This window comes from Lissotriton vulgaris, unplaced genomic scaffold (genome assembly GCF_964263255.1).
Source record: "Lissotriton vulgaris unplaced genomic scaffold, aLisVul1.2 SCAFFOLD_830, whole genome shotgun sequence".
NCBI lineage: Eukaryota > Metazoa > Chordata > Amphibia > Caudata > Salamandridae > Lissotriton > Lissotriton vulgaris.
In genome coordinates this window covers 542,381-558,998 of record NW_028254425.1, presented here as the reverse complement: position 1 = coordinate 558,998, position 16,618 = coordinate 542,381, and the positions used below count along the sequence as shown (strand labels likewise).

Below are 16,618 nucleotides of genomic sequence, written 5' to 3'. Positions count from 1 at the left end.
AATCAGCATGTTATTTCACACAACAGATGTAATGAACAAGTTACTTACCTTCGGCAACAATATATCTGTAAAAGACATATATTAGTTATAGATTGCTTACCTTAGAATTACCCCCAGGCGTCAGACTGAATACAGAGAATTTTTTCTCGGCAGCACCCCTGCGTGTCGATAGGTGGCGTCGGTCGATTCTGCGTTCTTCGTCATGATCGTCAGGATGACGATGCGGTATCTATTAAGACCGCGACTCAGCGCGCTGGCGTCCATTCTTTTACACAACATTCCACGCCAGAAGCGCAGAGCCATGCAAGACACTGACCACTGGTGCACAAAAATAGGGCCCTAAAAGGAAGTCCCTTACTCTAGAAATCAGTTCGCAGAACAGGGAGGATGGGTAGGGCGGTAAGGAATCTATAACTAAGATATGTCTCTTACAGACATATCGTTACCAAAGGCAAGTAACTTGTTCATCTGAAAGAGACTATTAGTTATAGATTCCTTACCTTAGAATAGATACCAGCAGCAATAAGAAACTCCCAAGGGTGGGTCTGCAAACTAAGTTCACACTAGAAAGTCCTGGAGAACTGAACAGCCAAAGAAGTCGTCTATCCAGACTAGACTATTCAGGCAGCAATATTTAGTGAACATGTGCAGTGATGCCCATCTGGCTGCCTGGCAGATGTCGCCGAGGGGGACTCCACATCTCAAAGCAGTAGTGGCTGCCATCACCCTGGTGGAATGTGCGCTCAGTCCTACTGGAGGCTACTTTTTTACCAAGGAGTAACAGATCTTAATGAAATGACGACCCATTGAGAGATGGTCAGTTTCTGCATGGCCTGACCGTTCTTGGCACCTATATAGCCAACAAAGAGTAGATCGTCTACCCGGAATTGTTTTGTGCGATCCAGATAAAATAATAATGCGCGCTTTGGATCCAGACGGTGGAGTCTATCCTCCCCCATAGAAGGATGCGGGGAGGGAAGAAGATGGGCAAAGTGATGGTCTGTCCTATGTGGAAAGAGATAACCACTTTGGGTAGACAACCTTGTCCGGATGGACAGCAAGGAAAGGAGGTTTAAGAAGATAGAGCTTGAAGCTCACTCACCCTGTGAGTAGAGGTAATGTAACCAGAAAAACAGTCTTTAAAGTTAAGAGTCTGAGAGGACAAATATGTAGTGGCTCCAAAGGAGCACACATAAGGTAAGTTAAGACCAGATTCAAGTCCCACAGGGGCATTACCAAAGGAATAGGAGGAAAGAGGTGAGTAATGCCCTTAAGAAACCTATTTACAATAGGGGACTTGAAAAGAGAAGGCTGATCAGGAAGGCAAAGAAAGGCTGAAATGGCTGAAAGATAGCCTTAAAGGGTGCCTGGAGCAGAGCCCTGCTGGGCCAAAGATAGAATGAAGAGGAGAACCTCTGAAAGAGGGGCAGAAAGGGGATCCACAGCCTTTGCTGTGCACCATGCATAAACCGTTTTAGGGGAGGGATGCCTGGCTGCCAAGATAACATTACAGACTTCGGGAGGAAGGTCAAAGGTTGTCAACTGTTGCCGTTCAATCTCCATGCAAGGAGGTGGAGGCTGGACAGGTTCGGGTGGACGGCCGTCCCCTGCTGCTGCGACAGAAGATCCTCCTGAAGAGGAGGCAGTCTGATCAGAGGATCGATGGGCATGTTCAAGAGCTCGGGATACTAGACTCTTCGTGCCCAGTCCAGAGCCGTAAGAATGACTTGGGCACGGTCACACTTGATCTTCTTCAGCACTCTGGGTAAAAGTGGTATAGGTGGAAAGGCATAGAGAAGACCACAATTCCACTCTCAACAAAAAGCATTGCAAAGCGAGTGCCGCCTTGAAAATTCCAATGTGCAGAACTGCTGACATTGTGCGTTCTATTCAGTGGCAAACATATCTTAACAAGGATCTCCCCACTGCTGAAAGAGACCTTGCACCACCTCTGAGTGAAGACGCCATTTGTAATCCATCATGCACCGGTGGCTGAGTTTGTGGCGTTCAGAGATCCTGCCAGGTGTTGAACCACCAAGGACATGTCCTGATGTTCCAGCCACGTCCAAAGGCAAAGAGCCTCTTGACATAGGGTCCACAACCCCTCCTCGCCCTGTTTGTTGTAGTACCACATGGCGGTGGTGTTGTCCGTGAACACCGGCACTACCCTTCCTCTGGTATAAGGAAGAAATGTCTTTGGTGCAAGACAAATCGCCTGGAGCTCCAGAAGGTTGATGTGGAGCCCGGACCCCACCAGAGACCAGAAGTCTTATTATCTCCACCTCTCCCATGTGGTTGTTCCTTCCCCTTAGTGACGCATCTGTCACCACTGTGAACTCTGGTTGGGGAAGGGAGAAGGATCTGCCGTTGACTCAATCCTGATCCGATAGCCAATTGGTGTGCAGTGCCCTCCGAGATCTGGACGCAATCGGAAAGATTCCCCTGATGCTGCGCCCATAGGAACTTCAGGTCCCACTGCAGAGCCCGCATATGCCACCTGGCATGATCCACCAGCAGGATGCAGGAGGCCATGAGTAAACATGGGCGCAAAATCCGTTCTGCTCGCGGATTTTGCTCGCGATCCGCGTATTCCCGCGAATTTGCAAAAAATCCGCAAATCTGCGAGTGCAACGGATCCGGGGGGCAAAAGTTCAACCTTCAAGCTTGTAGCTATTTTAGAACGGCTCCGGCAAGCTGCCAGAGCCATTCTAAAATAGTTACTAAGTTAGCTTCAACAGGAAGCACTAATAGATAAAATGCAGGTGCTCGAGCACCTGCTTTATTTTATCTATTAGTGCTTCCTGATGTAGCTAACTTAGTAACTATTTTAGAATGGCGCTGGCAGCTTGCTGGCGCCGTTCTAAAATAAAACAGGAGTGGGGCAGAGGGCAGAAGGGCACAGCAACGAGTGGGGCAGAGGGCAGAAGGACACAACAACGAGTGGGGCTGAGGGCAGAAGGGCACAACAACGAGTGGAGCAGGGGGCAGAATGGCACAAAAACGAGTGGGGCAGAGGGCAGAAGGGCACAAAAAACGAGAGGGTGGCAGTGATGAACCAGAGGGCGCATCGCGGTCTCGCACAAAAAAAAAACCAGCGAGCACTCAAAGTGCCCCGGGAACACGCCAAGCGCCCCGCAAACACGCAAAAATAAATAAATCCGCAAAATTGCACAAGTTCGCAAATTTTGTGGATCGCGAATTCGCAAATCCGCAAATTCGCGGATTGCGATTTTGCAAAATTCGCCCATGCTTAGCAATGAGGCAAAGCAGCCTCAGTGTTATTCTCACTGAAATCCATGATAGAAGATGAACCATTGGTATCATAGCCTGAATATCCCAGTCTCCCTGCTCGGAAGGATAAGTCAGAAACTGTGCTGTATCCAGAACCGCTACGATGAAAAGGAGCTTCTGAGAGGGAATCATGTGTGACTTTGGCAGGTTGATAGTGAACCCCAGCGAGTGCAGAAGGTCTGCTGTAGTCTGAAGATGGGAAACGACTGCCTGGGCGAACTCGCCTTCAACAGCCAGTCATCGGGATAGGGGAAGACTGGAACCCCTGATCTGCACAGATGAGCTGCGACCACCGCAATCACTTTTGTGAACATCCGAGGGGCGCTGGTAGGGCCAAAGGGGAGCACAGCAAACTGAAAATGCTTGTTGTCTACCGTGCACAGTAGGTTAATCCTGTGGGCTGGCAGGACGGGGATGTGGAAGTAAGCGTCCTGCAAGTCCAATGCTACCATCCAGTCTACAGGGTCGAGGGCAGACTGGACCTAAGCTAATATCAACATTTTGAACTTCTTCCAGAGGAAGCGGTTGACGTCCCTGAAATCCAAGATAGGACGCAGGCCTTTATCCTTCTTGGGTACCAGGAAGTAGTTGGAATAACAACCACCAACCTACAATAGCTTCCTTGGCAAGAGAGATGTAACTTCCTGACAGAGAAGTGCCAAGTGATCCTCCGACATGCAATGGAGTGTCAGTGGCAAGGAGGGAAGGGTAGTCTCAAAGGGTAGTCCAACGGGATGCTGTGCCAGTGGGAGAGGTGATGGCGGATCCTGCTGCCCACTGGCAAGTGGTGGCCCTGAAAAGTCAGACTAGGAAGGTGTGAAGGCAGCTGCAGGGGGGGCACTGGTGGACTGACCCGCTATCTGGCCCTCGGGCCCACGCGTTGGGCCCCATGTCCCCGCCACACAGAGGCTTGGTGGCTTATGCGGCCCCATGGCTCTGGGTGGAACATGGTGGGGCATCCCTTCTGTTGCCATGAAAGAGGCAAAAGGCAGACTGTGTGGGGCTAGAAGTTGATGCAAGGGCCAAGGGCCTGGCCATAGCCCCAGAGTCCTTGAAGCGGTCCAGAGTGTTGTCTGCTTTGTCACTAAACAAGCAACGGCCATCAAAGGGCATGTCCAAAAGGGTAGATTGGACATCCCCAGAGAAGCCAGATGTTCTCAGTCAGGCATAGCGCCTCAGGGCTACCGACATGGAAATTGTCCTACCCAGTGAGTCAGCAGTTTCCATCCCACACCGGATGGGGAACTTTGCTGCGTCTCGACCCTCAGCAACATCGTGGGCGAGCACGGCCCGGACCTCCTCAGGACACTGTGGCAGCACTTGCGCAACCGTGTGCCACACTGAATGGGTGTAACGGCCCAAGAGACATGTGGTGTCCGCAGACCGCAGTCCCAAGCTGGCAGAAAAAAACATCTCCTTCCCAAGATCTTCCCTAACTTGAGGAGCTGTAGGGAAAGCACTTCCTTTCAAAGATGAGGCTTGAACCACCAAGCTCTCGGGGGTAGGGTGTTGGAAGAGGAAAAGTGGGTTGCCCGGTGCCCGGTGCCGGGTGGTGGCGTCGGCGATCATCCTATCCACAGGAGCCCCTGTGCTAGGCTTGGCACAGGAGCACAGAAGGATGTTAGTGAGGGTCTCATTGAAAGGCAGAAAGGGCTCCGAAGAGGGTGCTGCCGGCTGAAGCACCTCAGTCAGGAAGTTAGTCCTGACTGGCACCGCAGGAAGCTCAAGGCCCAAGGCCTCAGGCTCCCGACGAAATACCACATCGTTGGAAACTCCCTCCTCCGTAGCCACGGTAGGGGAAGAAAGCATACCAAGGTCTGGGGAAGTATCCAGACCACTGGCAATACCCAACTGCTCTCTCCAGTCTAGCTCTTCAAGCTCGTCTGCCAGAATGTCAACAGACCACTCCCAGTCCTCCACACCCTCCTCTTGTCACCACTCAGGGCGATAAGAAATGCCAGGGAAGAACAGCAGTACAAAAGTGCCCGCAGGTACCACTGTTGCCTGGCACCGGTCCCGCTCCGTGTCCAAGTCAAGGGGGAGGCCGGGGTCGACACCAGCCAGGGACGTACAGGGCATCGGAGGTGGTGGGGGCATTGTCAGAGGAATCGGCACTGGGAAAAGTACTCTGAGGTCGACCGGCAGCGACCCGGATCCAAGTCTGGAAACCTGGGGGCCCTGCGGCGCGGAGGCCGGAGCTGCCGGCATCAAAGGCCTACGGTCCCCAACCGAGGCAACGGGTCCGAAGGCACGCCGGCAGAGTCGGGCTGCCCAAAGATGGAATGGAGGGCTTCGTAAAATGCACAAAGCTGGGAAGGGAGCGCTCCAGCTCCCAGGAAGGAAGGGAAGCTCAGAGCTGTCCCAGCAGCCTCTGAGGGCAGAGCCGGAGGACGATGGCCCTCCGTGTTCTGCGTTGCGTCGGTCGACAAACGGGTTGAAGGCGAAGAGCGACGATGCTTCTTTGTCTTCTTCTTGTGCTTCGACTTACCCGGTCGACAAAGACTTTGATGACAAATTATGGTGGTGGCTCCGCAACCGGTCCCACAACCTTCCTCTTGCCCCGGACCTCGAGCGACGTAGAGCTGACTGCCAGGCCTCCAGAAGCTTTCAGGATCGCTCCTGCAAAGACTTTGGGTTCATGGCCCGACAGTCGGAGCACGATTTTGGGTCGTGTTCGAGCTCCATGCACCAGAGGCACAGGAGGAGCGGATTCTCAAGAGGCATCAGCTTGTGACAGGAGTCACAAGGCTTGAAGCAAATCCAACGATGGTACATCCCTACGTGCACTAGGAGTCAAATGACTCGAGAAAGATGTTGACAAAATTTGAGAAGGTTTTAGTCAAAAAGTGACTACGGGTACCGCTCTCTCTGGATCTGCACTGGCTGACGCAGAAAAATAAAGAATTGGCGTCTGCGCAGGGGTGGCATCTAAGTAGATACTGCCACGTCATCCCGGCGATCATGACAATGAACACGGAGTCAACCAACGCCACCTATCAACGCGCAGGGGTACTGCTGAGAACAAATTCTCCGGATCCAGTCTGACGCCTGGGGGTAATTCTCAGGTAAGGAATCTATAACTAATAGTCTCTTTCAGATTAGCATGTCATGAATGTTATCAATATATTATATTATATTTTGAAAATGTTTTAGTTCTTTTCAATCTAATAAGTTACACAGGATACATTACCTGCATAGCAGATATGTGCTATTGCATCATGGATGCCAACACTATGCTAACGCACATTGAAATGCTCTCACCATGTTAATTCACAGTTGGGAGGCGATCAGCTCTTTACAGATGCTACATCACAGCACAGATGTTATCAGCAAGCCCTATCATGCTTCCATATCGTGCTTGAAAATGCACTAAGAATGTTATTGCACACACCAGATACTATCAGCATGTTGTTTTTCCGCAGAAATGATATCTGCATATTAAACGACAGAACAGATGCTCTCACCATAGACGTGTTCATTATGTAAATTCCAAATGTCATTATATTGTTGTATAAGACTGGAGAAATTACCAATGTAATGCTTGACATTGGAGCATGTCATAATCGAGATGCTATTGGGTTTATTCTTGTACACCACTGATTTTGGCAACTTGTTACACAATAGAAGAGATTCTTCGTTATGGGATACCATAAGAGAGGTTTTCATCATGTGTCACACCAGAGATGTCATCGTTGTGCTGCCTTACACTATAAACCGTATCAAGCAGTACAACATTTAATCAACATCTGGGGCTAGATATACGAAATTCTTATTTTAAAAAAGTAATTGCTGATTTCACACTGAATTTTTGTTCTTGGAAAGGATTTTGCGATCCGACCTGTGTTCCAATAAGTCGGTTTAGACCGTTCTAAATCATAATTGGGTGCCATCCAACCTACCTCATCATTGTTCAGGAGGTAAGTCACAAATAGAGACTATGCTTGGATGCCACCGCAAGGGCGATGGTCTGCACAACTCCATTCCTGTGATCCCATTGAAATAAAGAACACTTTTAATTCTTAATGCAGTTTGTTTCCCTTAAAGGACACAAGACTGTATTAAAAATATATATATATTGTTTAAGATTGTTTGAGAGTTGGAAGTGGCCCACTGTCGACTCCACAACAAACTTTTTTTTACATTCTCTCCAACTGTGGAGTCAGTAACTTTTCAATGTTTTGCGACTGGATTTCACTCGCAAACAATTTACACATATGACAAATCACCTTCAGGAAGGGACACCCTAAACACGCTCCTTCCAAATAGCCATTTGTTACGCTTTTCTAAACCAGTTTTGGGATTTGGTGACCTGTTACCAAATAGCAAAAATGGGTTTAGTACACTTGAAAGAATGTCTGTCGTCCCTGTGATTTTGTGAATTGCAGTGTTTTCAGGGTGTTCCTGAGGCCCCAGATCTTCACGCCTATAAACAGTATTTTAGGATTGACTGGAGGTGAGTTTTGACTCCATTCTTGCTCTTTGTAGGTGGTGTTCTGTGTGTGACGTATGGGTTGGCAGTGGGCGTGGGCATCTCCTTCTTCCAGTATGCTGACATTGGCTCCGGGAGAAACATCTTCATCGTGGGGTTCACCATGTTCATGGCCCTGCTCGTGCCACGTTGGCTGACCAGCGCCCCGGATCACCTGTCCACAGGTTAGTAACAGGTAATACTTCTTAAAATGAGGCTCAGAAGGTAACCAGGAAATGGTGACAGGTACAGAAAACTGAGTGCTATTGAGACGTATGAATCTATGATGTAGGTCTGTGTCCTCACTAGCAGAGTCTGTCTGATGGTTCTCAGAGAGGTCCTGTGATGCTGTGGACGTTGTGCATGCTGGTTGCTGGGATTTGGAAGTAGTACGTGGTGCTCTGCCACCATCATCCCTCATGGATGGAAAGGTTCAGTTGGGGGGTTCGGATCTGAAAACACACAGCTGCAGCCCCAAAGTGGTATTAACTGAAGTTCTTGTATGATGCTGGGAACACTGCTACAGCCACAGTGTGGCATTAACGGAGGAGCTGGGGTGAGCTGGCAAACACTGCTACAGCCACAGTGTGGCATTAACCGGGAGCTGTAGGGAGCTGGCAAACACTGCTACAGCCACAGTGTGGCATTAACCGGGAGCTGTAGGGAGCTGGAAACACTGCTACAGCCACAGTGTGGCATTAACCGGGAGCTGGAGGGAGCTGGCAGACACTGCTACAGGCACAGTCTGGCATTAACTGAGGAACTGGAGGGAGCTGGAAACACTGCTACAGCCACAGTGTAGCATTAACCAGGAGCTGGAGGGAGCTGGCAGACACTGCTACAGCCCCAGTGTGGCATTAACCGGGAGCTGGAGGGAGTTGGCAGACACTGCTACAGCCCCAGTGTGGCATTAACCGAGGAGTTGGAGGGAGCTGGCAGACACTGCTACAGCCCCAGTGTGGCATTAACCGAGGAGTTGTAGGGAGCTGGCAGACACTGCTACAGCCCCAGTGTGGCATTAACCGGGAGCTGGAGGGAGTTGGCAGACACTGCTACAGCCCCAGTGTGGCATTAACTGAGGAGCAGGAGGGAGCTGGAAACACTGCTACAGCCCCAGTGTGGCATTAACTGGGAGCTGGAGGGAGTTGGCAGACACTGCTACAGCCCCAGTGTGGCATTAACTGAGGAGCAGGAGGGAGCTGGAAACACTGCTACAGCCACAGTGTGGCATTAACCCAGATGTTGGAGGGAGCTGGAAACACTGCTACAGCCCCAGTGTGGCATTAACTGAGGAACTGGAGGGAGCTGGCAGACACTGCTACAGCCCCATTGTGGCATTAACCGAGGAGTTGGAGGGAGCTGGCAGACACTGCTACAGCCCCAGTGTGGCATTAACCAGGAGCTGGAGGGAGTTGGCCGACACTGCTACAGCCCCAGTGTGGCATTAGCCGGGAGCTGGAGGGAGTTGGCAGACACTGCTACAGCCCCAGTGTGGCATTAACTGAGGAACTGGAGGGAGCTGGCAGACACTGCTACAGCCCCAGTGTGGCATTAACTGAGGAGCAGGAGGGAGCTGGAAACACTGCTACAGCCACAGTGTGGCATTAACTGAGGAACTGGAGGGAGCTGGCAGACACTGCTACAGCCCCAGTGTGGCATTAACTGAGGAGCAGGAGGGAGCTGGAAACACTGCTACAGCCCCAGTGTGGCATTAACTGAGGAGTTGGAGGGAGTTGGCCGACACTGCTACAGCCCCAGTGTGGCATTAACTGAGGAACTGGAGGGAGCTGGCAAACACTGCTACAGCCCCAGTGTGGCATTAACTGAGGAACTGGCACATACTGCTACAGCCACAGTGTGGCATTAACCGGGAGCTGGAGGGAGTTGGCAGACACTGCTACAGCCCCAGTGTGGCATTAACCGAGGAGTTGGAGGGAGCTGGCAGACACTGCTACAGCCCCAGTGTGGCATTAACCGGGAGCTGGAGGGAGTTGGCCGACACTGCTACAGCCCCAGTGTGGCATTAACTGAGGAACTGGAGGGAGCTGGAAACACTGCTACAGCCACAGTGTGGCATTAACCCAGGTGTTGGAGGGAGCTGGAAACACTGCTACAGCCCCAGTGTGGCATTAACTGAGGAACTGGAGGGAGCTGGCAGACACTGCTACAGCCCCAGTGTGGCATTAACCAGGAGCTGGAGGGAGTTGGCCGACACTGCTACAGCCCCAGTGTGGCATTAGCCGGGAGCTGGAGGGAGTTGGCAGACACTGCTACAGCCCCAGTGTGGCATTAACTGAGGAACTGGAGGGAGCTGGCAGACACTGCTACAGCCCCAGTGTGGCATTAACTGAGGAGCAGGAGGGAGCTGGAAACACTGCTACAGCCACAGTGTGGCATTTTTACTGAGGAACTGGAGGGAGCTGGCAGACACTGCTACAGCCCCAGTGTGGCATTAACCGAGGAGCTGGGGGGAGCTGGCAAACACTGCTACAGCCCCAGTGTGGCATTAACCGGGAGCTGGAGGGAGTTGGCAGACACTGCTACGGCCCCAGTGTGGCATTAACTGAGGAACTGGAGGGAGCTGGAAACACTGCTACAGCCACAGTGTGGCATTAACCGAGGAGCTGTAGGGAGCTGGCAAGCACTGCTACAGCCACAGTGTGGCAGTAAATGAGGAACTGGCACATACTGCTACAGCCACAGTGTGGCATTAACTGATGATCTGGAGGGAGCTGGCAAGCACTGCTACAGCCACAGTGTGGCATTAAAACAGAAGCTGTAGGGAGCTGGCAAGCACTGCTACGGCCACAGTGTGGCATTAACTGAGGAACTGGCACATACTGCTACAGCCACAGTGTGGCATTAACCGAGGAGCTGTAGGGAGCTGGCAAGCACTGCTACAGCCACAGTGTGGCATTAACCGAGGAGCTGTAGGGAGCTGGCAAGCACTGCTACAGCCACAGTGTGGCAGTAAATGAGGAACTGGCACATACTGCTACAGCCACAGTGTGGCATTAACTGATGATCTGGAGGGAGCTGGCAAGCACTGCTACAGCCACAGTGTGGCATTAAACCAGGAGCTGTAGGGAGCTGGCAAGCACTGCTACAGCCACTGTGTGGCATTAACTGAGGATCTGGAGGGAGCTGGCAAGCACTGCTACAGCCACTGTGTGGCATTAACTGAGGATCCGGAGGGAGCTGGCAAGCACTGCTACAGCAATGAAACAATAACGAGGACCGCTGCACTCCTGGGGTAGTCGGGTATATCCGAGTGATCCAAAGTTCAAATGGCTAGGGTGCTGAAGAGGTTCACCTCCTGTTCCTAGAGGTGTAAATGGATTAAGCAACAGAAAAATCTTTCAACTTGAAAGGTTAAAATCTTGAGCACTCCTTTGGCGCTACAAATCGATGAATACAAAAAAATGGTTCAAAAAAAGCCAGTTGACTGTTCTGGGATGATCCCATATTTATTCAGTCTTTGACATGAATCATATTGCGGCATATGAAAAGTATTCCATCAGGAAATTCATTCAAGTAGGGAACATCAATGAATTCTTCAATCATCCATTAACAAATAGTAAACATGTTGAAAATGTCTCCCCGATGCATTTAGAGCCGTAGCTCTTCTTCAGGGGAGATTATCTAGGAAAAATGTACAAGAAACCACATATACCAAGGGGGAAGGCATCTATAAGATACCCAAAGGTATCTATAAGTATGAAAAGTATGGGGTGACAATCACATGCAGTTGAAGTGGTGCATGCTTTAAGGAAATAACATAAAAGGAAAGCTTGAATCCAACACCTGGTTGTCATTGACGCCTCCTGGTCCTCGTGGCTGAAGAGTCAAGCTTCCCCTTCTTCACCTGAAATCACCCTAAATCGGTGGGTATCCGCTCATCGCCTTCCTGGTCACTGGCAAGTGACCCAGACTCCGTCCCCTCTGCTTTCAGGTTCTTCACATCTCTGATCCAGCCTTGGATCCATCCGGACACTTTCCACTTGGACGCCAGCAGCACTTTGCAGCAGCTCGCCATTGAAATCAACAACTAATCCCGACACGAAAAGACACCTATGCACCCGGCTTCCCTGGGTGAGGTAACTCGAGTACTCCGGTGCTCCCGTGGGTATTGACTCTAGAACCTCCTAGTTCTAAAGGGGTTTGCTCCAAGACCTCTTCTAAGTGTCCTTAATCTTTAAAATTCCAACCGCGACTTTCCCCATAGAGGTTAAAGGTGATTCGCTGCTGTGTTTAGACACTGCTCGCATTCCGAGTGTCACTACCTTGGGTGGTTCCTGGTGACCCCAGCGATTCTAAAGGCGCTAGTCCTTGTCTCTATGTCAGTCGTGGTTCTTACACCACTTTCTTAATATATGGTTTGGTACGCCCCTAGGGCTCAACGTATATTGTGCTAATTTACTGTATTCTAATTAAGTTTACTGAATGTACTTTTGCATCTAGCCTCATAAAGAGCCTAGAGGGATGTGTTTAGAATAAATACATATATTTCATATATATACCTGGTGTGGTGCTCTTTCATTTGGTCATTCATGAGATTATAGACTGGTATAACAAGCTGCTTCACATTCCTTCAAGACTTAGCCTGAAGGCTGCTCTTCACAGCTAACACTAGGATAGCTTTCTATATAGGTTGCCTTTAAACCTACCATCAATAAGGGTCATTTGGACTGGTGCAAGGTGCCCACTAGAATAGAGGACAGCATATGCCAGGCCAACTTCTCACACAAAGAATAAAGGTGAAATCTGAACTGTCAAAATAAACGCACCAGTATGTAGCATACACTTTCTGCCTAAACAATTTAATGTAAATCGCACTTGAAAGAAGCTACACTTTAGAGTGAGTATGATTACGCAGATACCAGCGTTCTTGTAATAAACGCCAAAAGAGCTACTAGTAAGCATACTGCCATAAAAGCAATCTTATCAGACAATGACTGAATATATTTTAGGAAAAATAGCACAAAAAAAGAAGTAAACAGCAGTTTACCTCTGCTGTGACCTGCATTTCGTTTTATTGACTGTGTCTGGCTGAAGGCATCACATCTGAAATGTAACAACTTATTGTGAGAAGTTGTCCGGGTATATGCTGACCACTAGTTATAGTGGGCACCTTGCACAAGTCCAAACAACCCTTATTGATGATTAGGTTAAAGACAGCCTTTATTGAAAGCTATCCTAGTGGTAGATATGGAGAGCAGCCTTTAGGCTAAGTCTCGAAGGAATGTAAAGCAGCTTGTTTTACCAGATCAGAACCTCCTGACTGACCAAATGAAAACAGAACCACACAAGGAATATATAAAATATAAGTATTTATTACTAAACACTCTCTACTAACCTCTTTATGAGATTGGAGAACAAAGCACACAATATTAAATCACTAGAACAACAGTAAATAGGCTCCAGTGGGAGACCAAACCATATACTGGAGAAGTGTGGCTCAATGATTAGAGCAGCAGACCCTGATGCAGAGGTCTAGCCCGGGACCAGGGTTCAATTCCCCGCCTCGGCGGGTCTTGGGCTCAAAATTCCACGGACCTGATCATTCTTGCCTCGGTGCCTATTCCAATCATGGAGTCCCACGATGCAACTCTGGGCAATAAGGCAGGTCTTGGGCTCAAAATTCCACGGACCTGATAATTCTCGCCTCGGTGCCTATTCCAATCATGGAGTCCCACTCTGCAACGCTGGGCAATAGCTTACTTAATCTCCACAACGACCCCCACAACGCTAAGGATGCCTGGCCTCCACCTTGGGGGTGCCCAGGAGTGGACGCCTCACAGGGAAAGCCAGGATGGGTTCCACAGCGGCATTCGTACAAGCGCCTTGAGACCCTTGCGGGTGAGTAATGCGCTATACAAGTATCAATTTACATTTACATACTAAGAAAGTGGTATAACAACCACGACTTGACTAGACACAGTGCCTAGAGCACATAGAATGGCTGGGACCCCAGGGAACCACCCAAGGTAGTGACACAGGGGACCCACGGAGGACAGGTGCAGTGTGAAAACACAGACGCAAGCTCCGTACAACTCTATGGGAAAGTCGTGGTTGGAATTTAAATGATTAAGGACACTTCGGAGAGGACTTTGAGCAACCCTTTTCAAACATAGAAGGTTCGACAGTCCACACCCTTGTGAGTACCGGAGTACCCGTGTTACCTAGCCCAGGGAAGCCGAGTGCATAGGTGTCAAGTGATGTCGAGAATCTTCGTCGTTTTCAATAGCGTGATGCTGAAAAGTGCTGCTGCCGGGAAGGTGAAAAGTATCCAGTGGAATCCAAGCCTGGATTTTAGGTGAGAAGAACCTGAAAACAGAGGGAACAGAGTCTGGGTCACTTTAGGGTGACCAGGGGCTCAGTAGACGAATGCCCACTGATGTCGGGTGCTTCAGGTGAGTTGACGCTATGCTTGACTCTGCAGGCACGGGGACCAGGAGACATTGACGAAGACCAAAGCCCGGAGGTGAGCTGTCCCACGAAGGTTGACGAGTGCTGGGGGGTCAGTGTTCGGATAGAAAAAAAATAAGCCTTGGCAACTGCATCCCCCTTGGGCAGAGGAAATCAGCTATGGTGAGGACCAGCAAGGTCCTGGGGACTCTAGAAGCAAAGGAGAGTCAGGACACGTCTGGAGCAACCAGGACAGCCCACGGAAAGTCAAAGTTACCTTCACAGGTACCCACAGGCCAACGGACCAGGGATCGCAAAGGGACCACGAGGTGAATCACAAAATACCAGCCCACGGAACACTCGAGTGTAGGCCGGAAATCTTCAGTGGAAACACTGCTCGGGGTCAGGACTACAGGTAGCCAAAGCACAGCCTCAGAGGTTGCCGAAAAGCATATGCTGCTGCAAAAGTACACCTCTTGCACAGGGGTTCGGGTTGCACGGTCCCCACGAAGGATACAGGCCTCAGAATAGCTAAGAGCGCAGATCAACCTCAGCGACCTCGGGAACCCACCTCCTGTGTTGCAGAAATCTTCGGAGCCCTCAGGAGCTCGGGAGATGCAAACCGGTCAGATGCGTTTAGGTGCCTGCCTTGCAGGGGAGTTTCTTCAGTCATCCAGCGTAGTGTAGATCGTAAAAAGTACTTGGTTTCTGTAGCAGAGTTTAGTCCAGGTAAAATCTAAAGTCCTGTAGTCAAGGGTTTCTACTTTATACCCAAGGAAGGGGTAGGAAAAACTCTGGGGACCCACCTATGGGAGGGTCAGGACAGAGGGGTGGCTACACCCATGTCCTTTGTCCAGATTCGCACCAGAGCAGGAGCAAATGGCTCCTGCAACCGGTTTGAGCTGGACTATGCACAGGGACACGAAATGTGCCCCCAGTGCAGACATCAAAGCACTCTCAAGGTGCACCCACCCAGCCTCAATACACTGAAGCCTGTCTGGGAGGTGGTCACACCTCCCTGGGACAGGAAGCCTATTGTCAAGCCTTTCCCTGCTCGAGCTTGGCTCAGCAGCAGGAGGGCAGACTCGTGTCTGTGCCTAGCACCGTTCATTTTGGGATGCCCAGGTCGAGAAAGCTGGAACCGGGTGTACCGGTGTGTCGCATATGTCCCCTTAAGAAGGTGGAATCATACCTCCCCTGCCAGCTACCGGCGGGGAGGTATGATTCCAAGGTGTTTGACACCAAACACGACATGTTTCCATGCAACCGTTTTAAAGTTAGCATTTACAGCGAGGTTATAATGCACTTAAGAGTATATGGTTGACTGCATCACACACAACCCCAGAGAATAGGTTCCGAAGGCTGCAACGGGCTCTGCTCATGCATGGGCACCCTCTCACATAACACCCAGCACCCTGCCTTCAGGATTGATAAGGCCTGCCATAGGGGGTGACTGATAGGTTTATATGTGCAGTGATACAAGGTAGATATAGTGAACCTATCTCTAAGTGAGGGGTGCATGCACCACCTTACAAAGGCTGCAGTAGCAGATCTGTGGTGTCATTTTGGAAGGCTTCCCAGGGGTGGTACAATACATGCTTCAGCCCCTGGTAGGCCTCTGGGGTACCTATGCCCTAGGAACATAGTATACCATATACTAGAGACTCATAAGGGTACCCCAGCTTCCAATCTGGAGTGTACATAAAGTACATGTAATCAATTTAGAGGAGAAAGCAGCAAGACAGGGGTCCTGGATAGCAGGATCCCAAACAGACTAAGTCGAAAACTGTTAAACATCAGCAAAAAGTGGGTTTAACTATAAGAGGCAGATCCTACTCTCCTACACTTATTACACTTGAGTAGCAGCTAGGTCAAGCTTCACGTTTATATGAAACTCGAAAACGAAACCTGAGTAGCTAAATGTTTATCTTATTTCAGGCGACTGACTACTGATGTGACAGCTAGACTGTAATATGAACATTGGAGACAGCTTTTGTAGAGTCATTAGACATCGAGGTATTGTTGGGTAATAAAGTAACCCACCTCTCTGATATACACCAGGGACAACAACAACCCCCAAGGGCGCTGGGGAGTTGGGGGGTCAGTGAACAGCAGGGAGATACAAAGGACGTGACGTGTGTTACCTTTCATCTGTTAAAGGGGGATAAGAGGCTCAAGTCACATTTAAAAGAATAAAAGAAGTGCAGGGTTGGGGGTCTGTCTATGGTGGGCCCATCAGCTAAAAAAAGACTTGCTGAGGAATTTTCATCCGTAATAAAAGATTTTGGAAAAAAGTGTAGAGCAGTGATGTGAGGGGTGAAAGAGTGAGATTTACTTTAACATAAATATGCATGTGTGCAGTGCATGCCCACTGCTTGGGGCACGGTGACAGATATGTACCGTTCCCAAACTCAATCACACTTATTTCAGTGCCGTCAGCAGAGGGCCCCT

General features: G+C 49.9%; 1 protein-coding gene across 1 annotated transcript in view; it reads left to right on the top strand.

The window, feature by feature from the left end:
- LOC147659533 (solute carrier family 23 member 3-like) overlaps nt 1–16,618 on the top strand; it is a 260,327-nt gene that overhangs the window by 207,567 nt on the left and 36,142 nt on the right. The window contains exon 10 of the mRNA XM_086951665.1: nt 7,777–7,944. Coding sequence (XP_086807791.1) covers nt 7,777–7,944 — 168 coding nt within the window. The remainder of the gene's footprint in view (nt 1–7,776; nt 7,945–16,618) is intronic.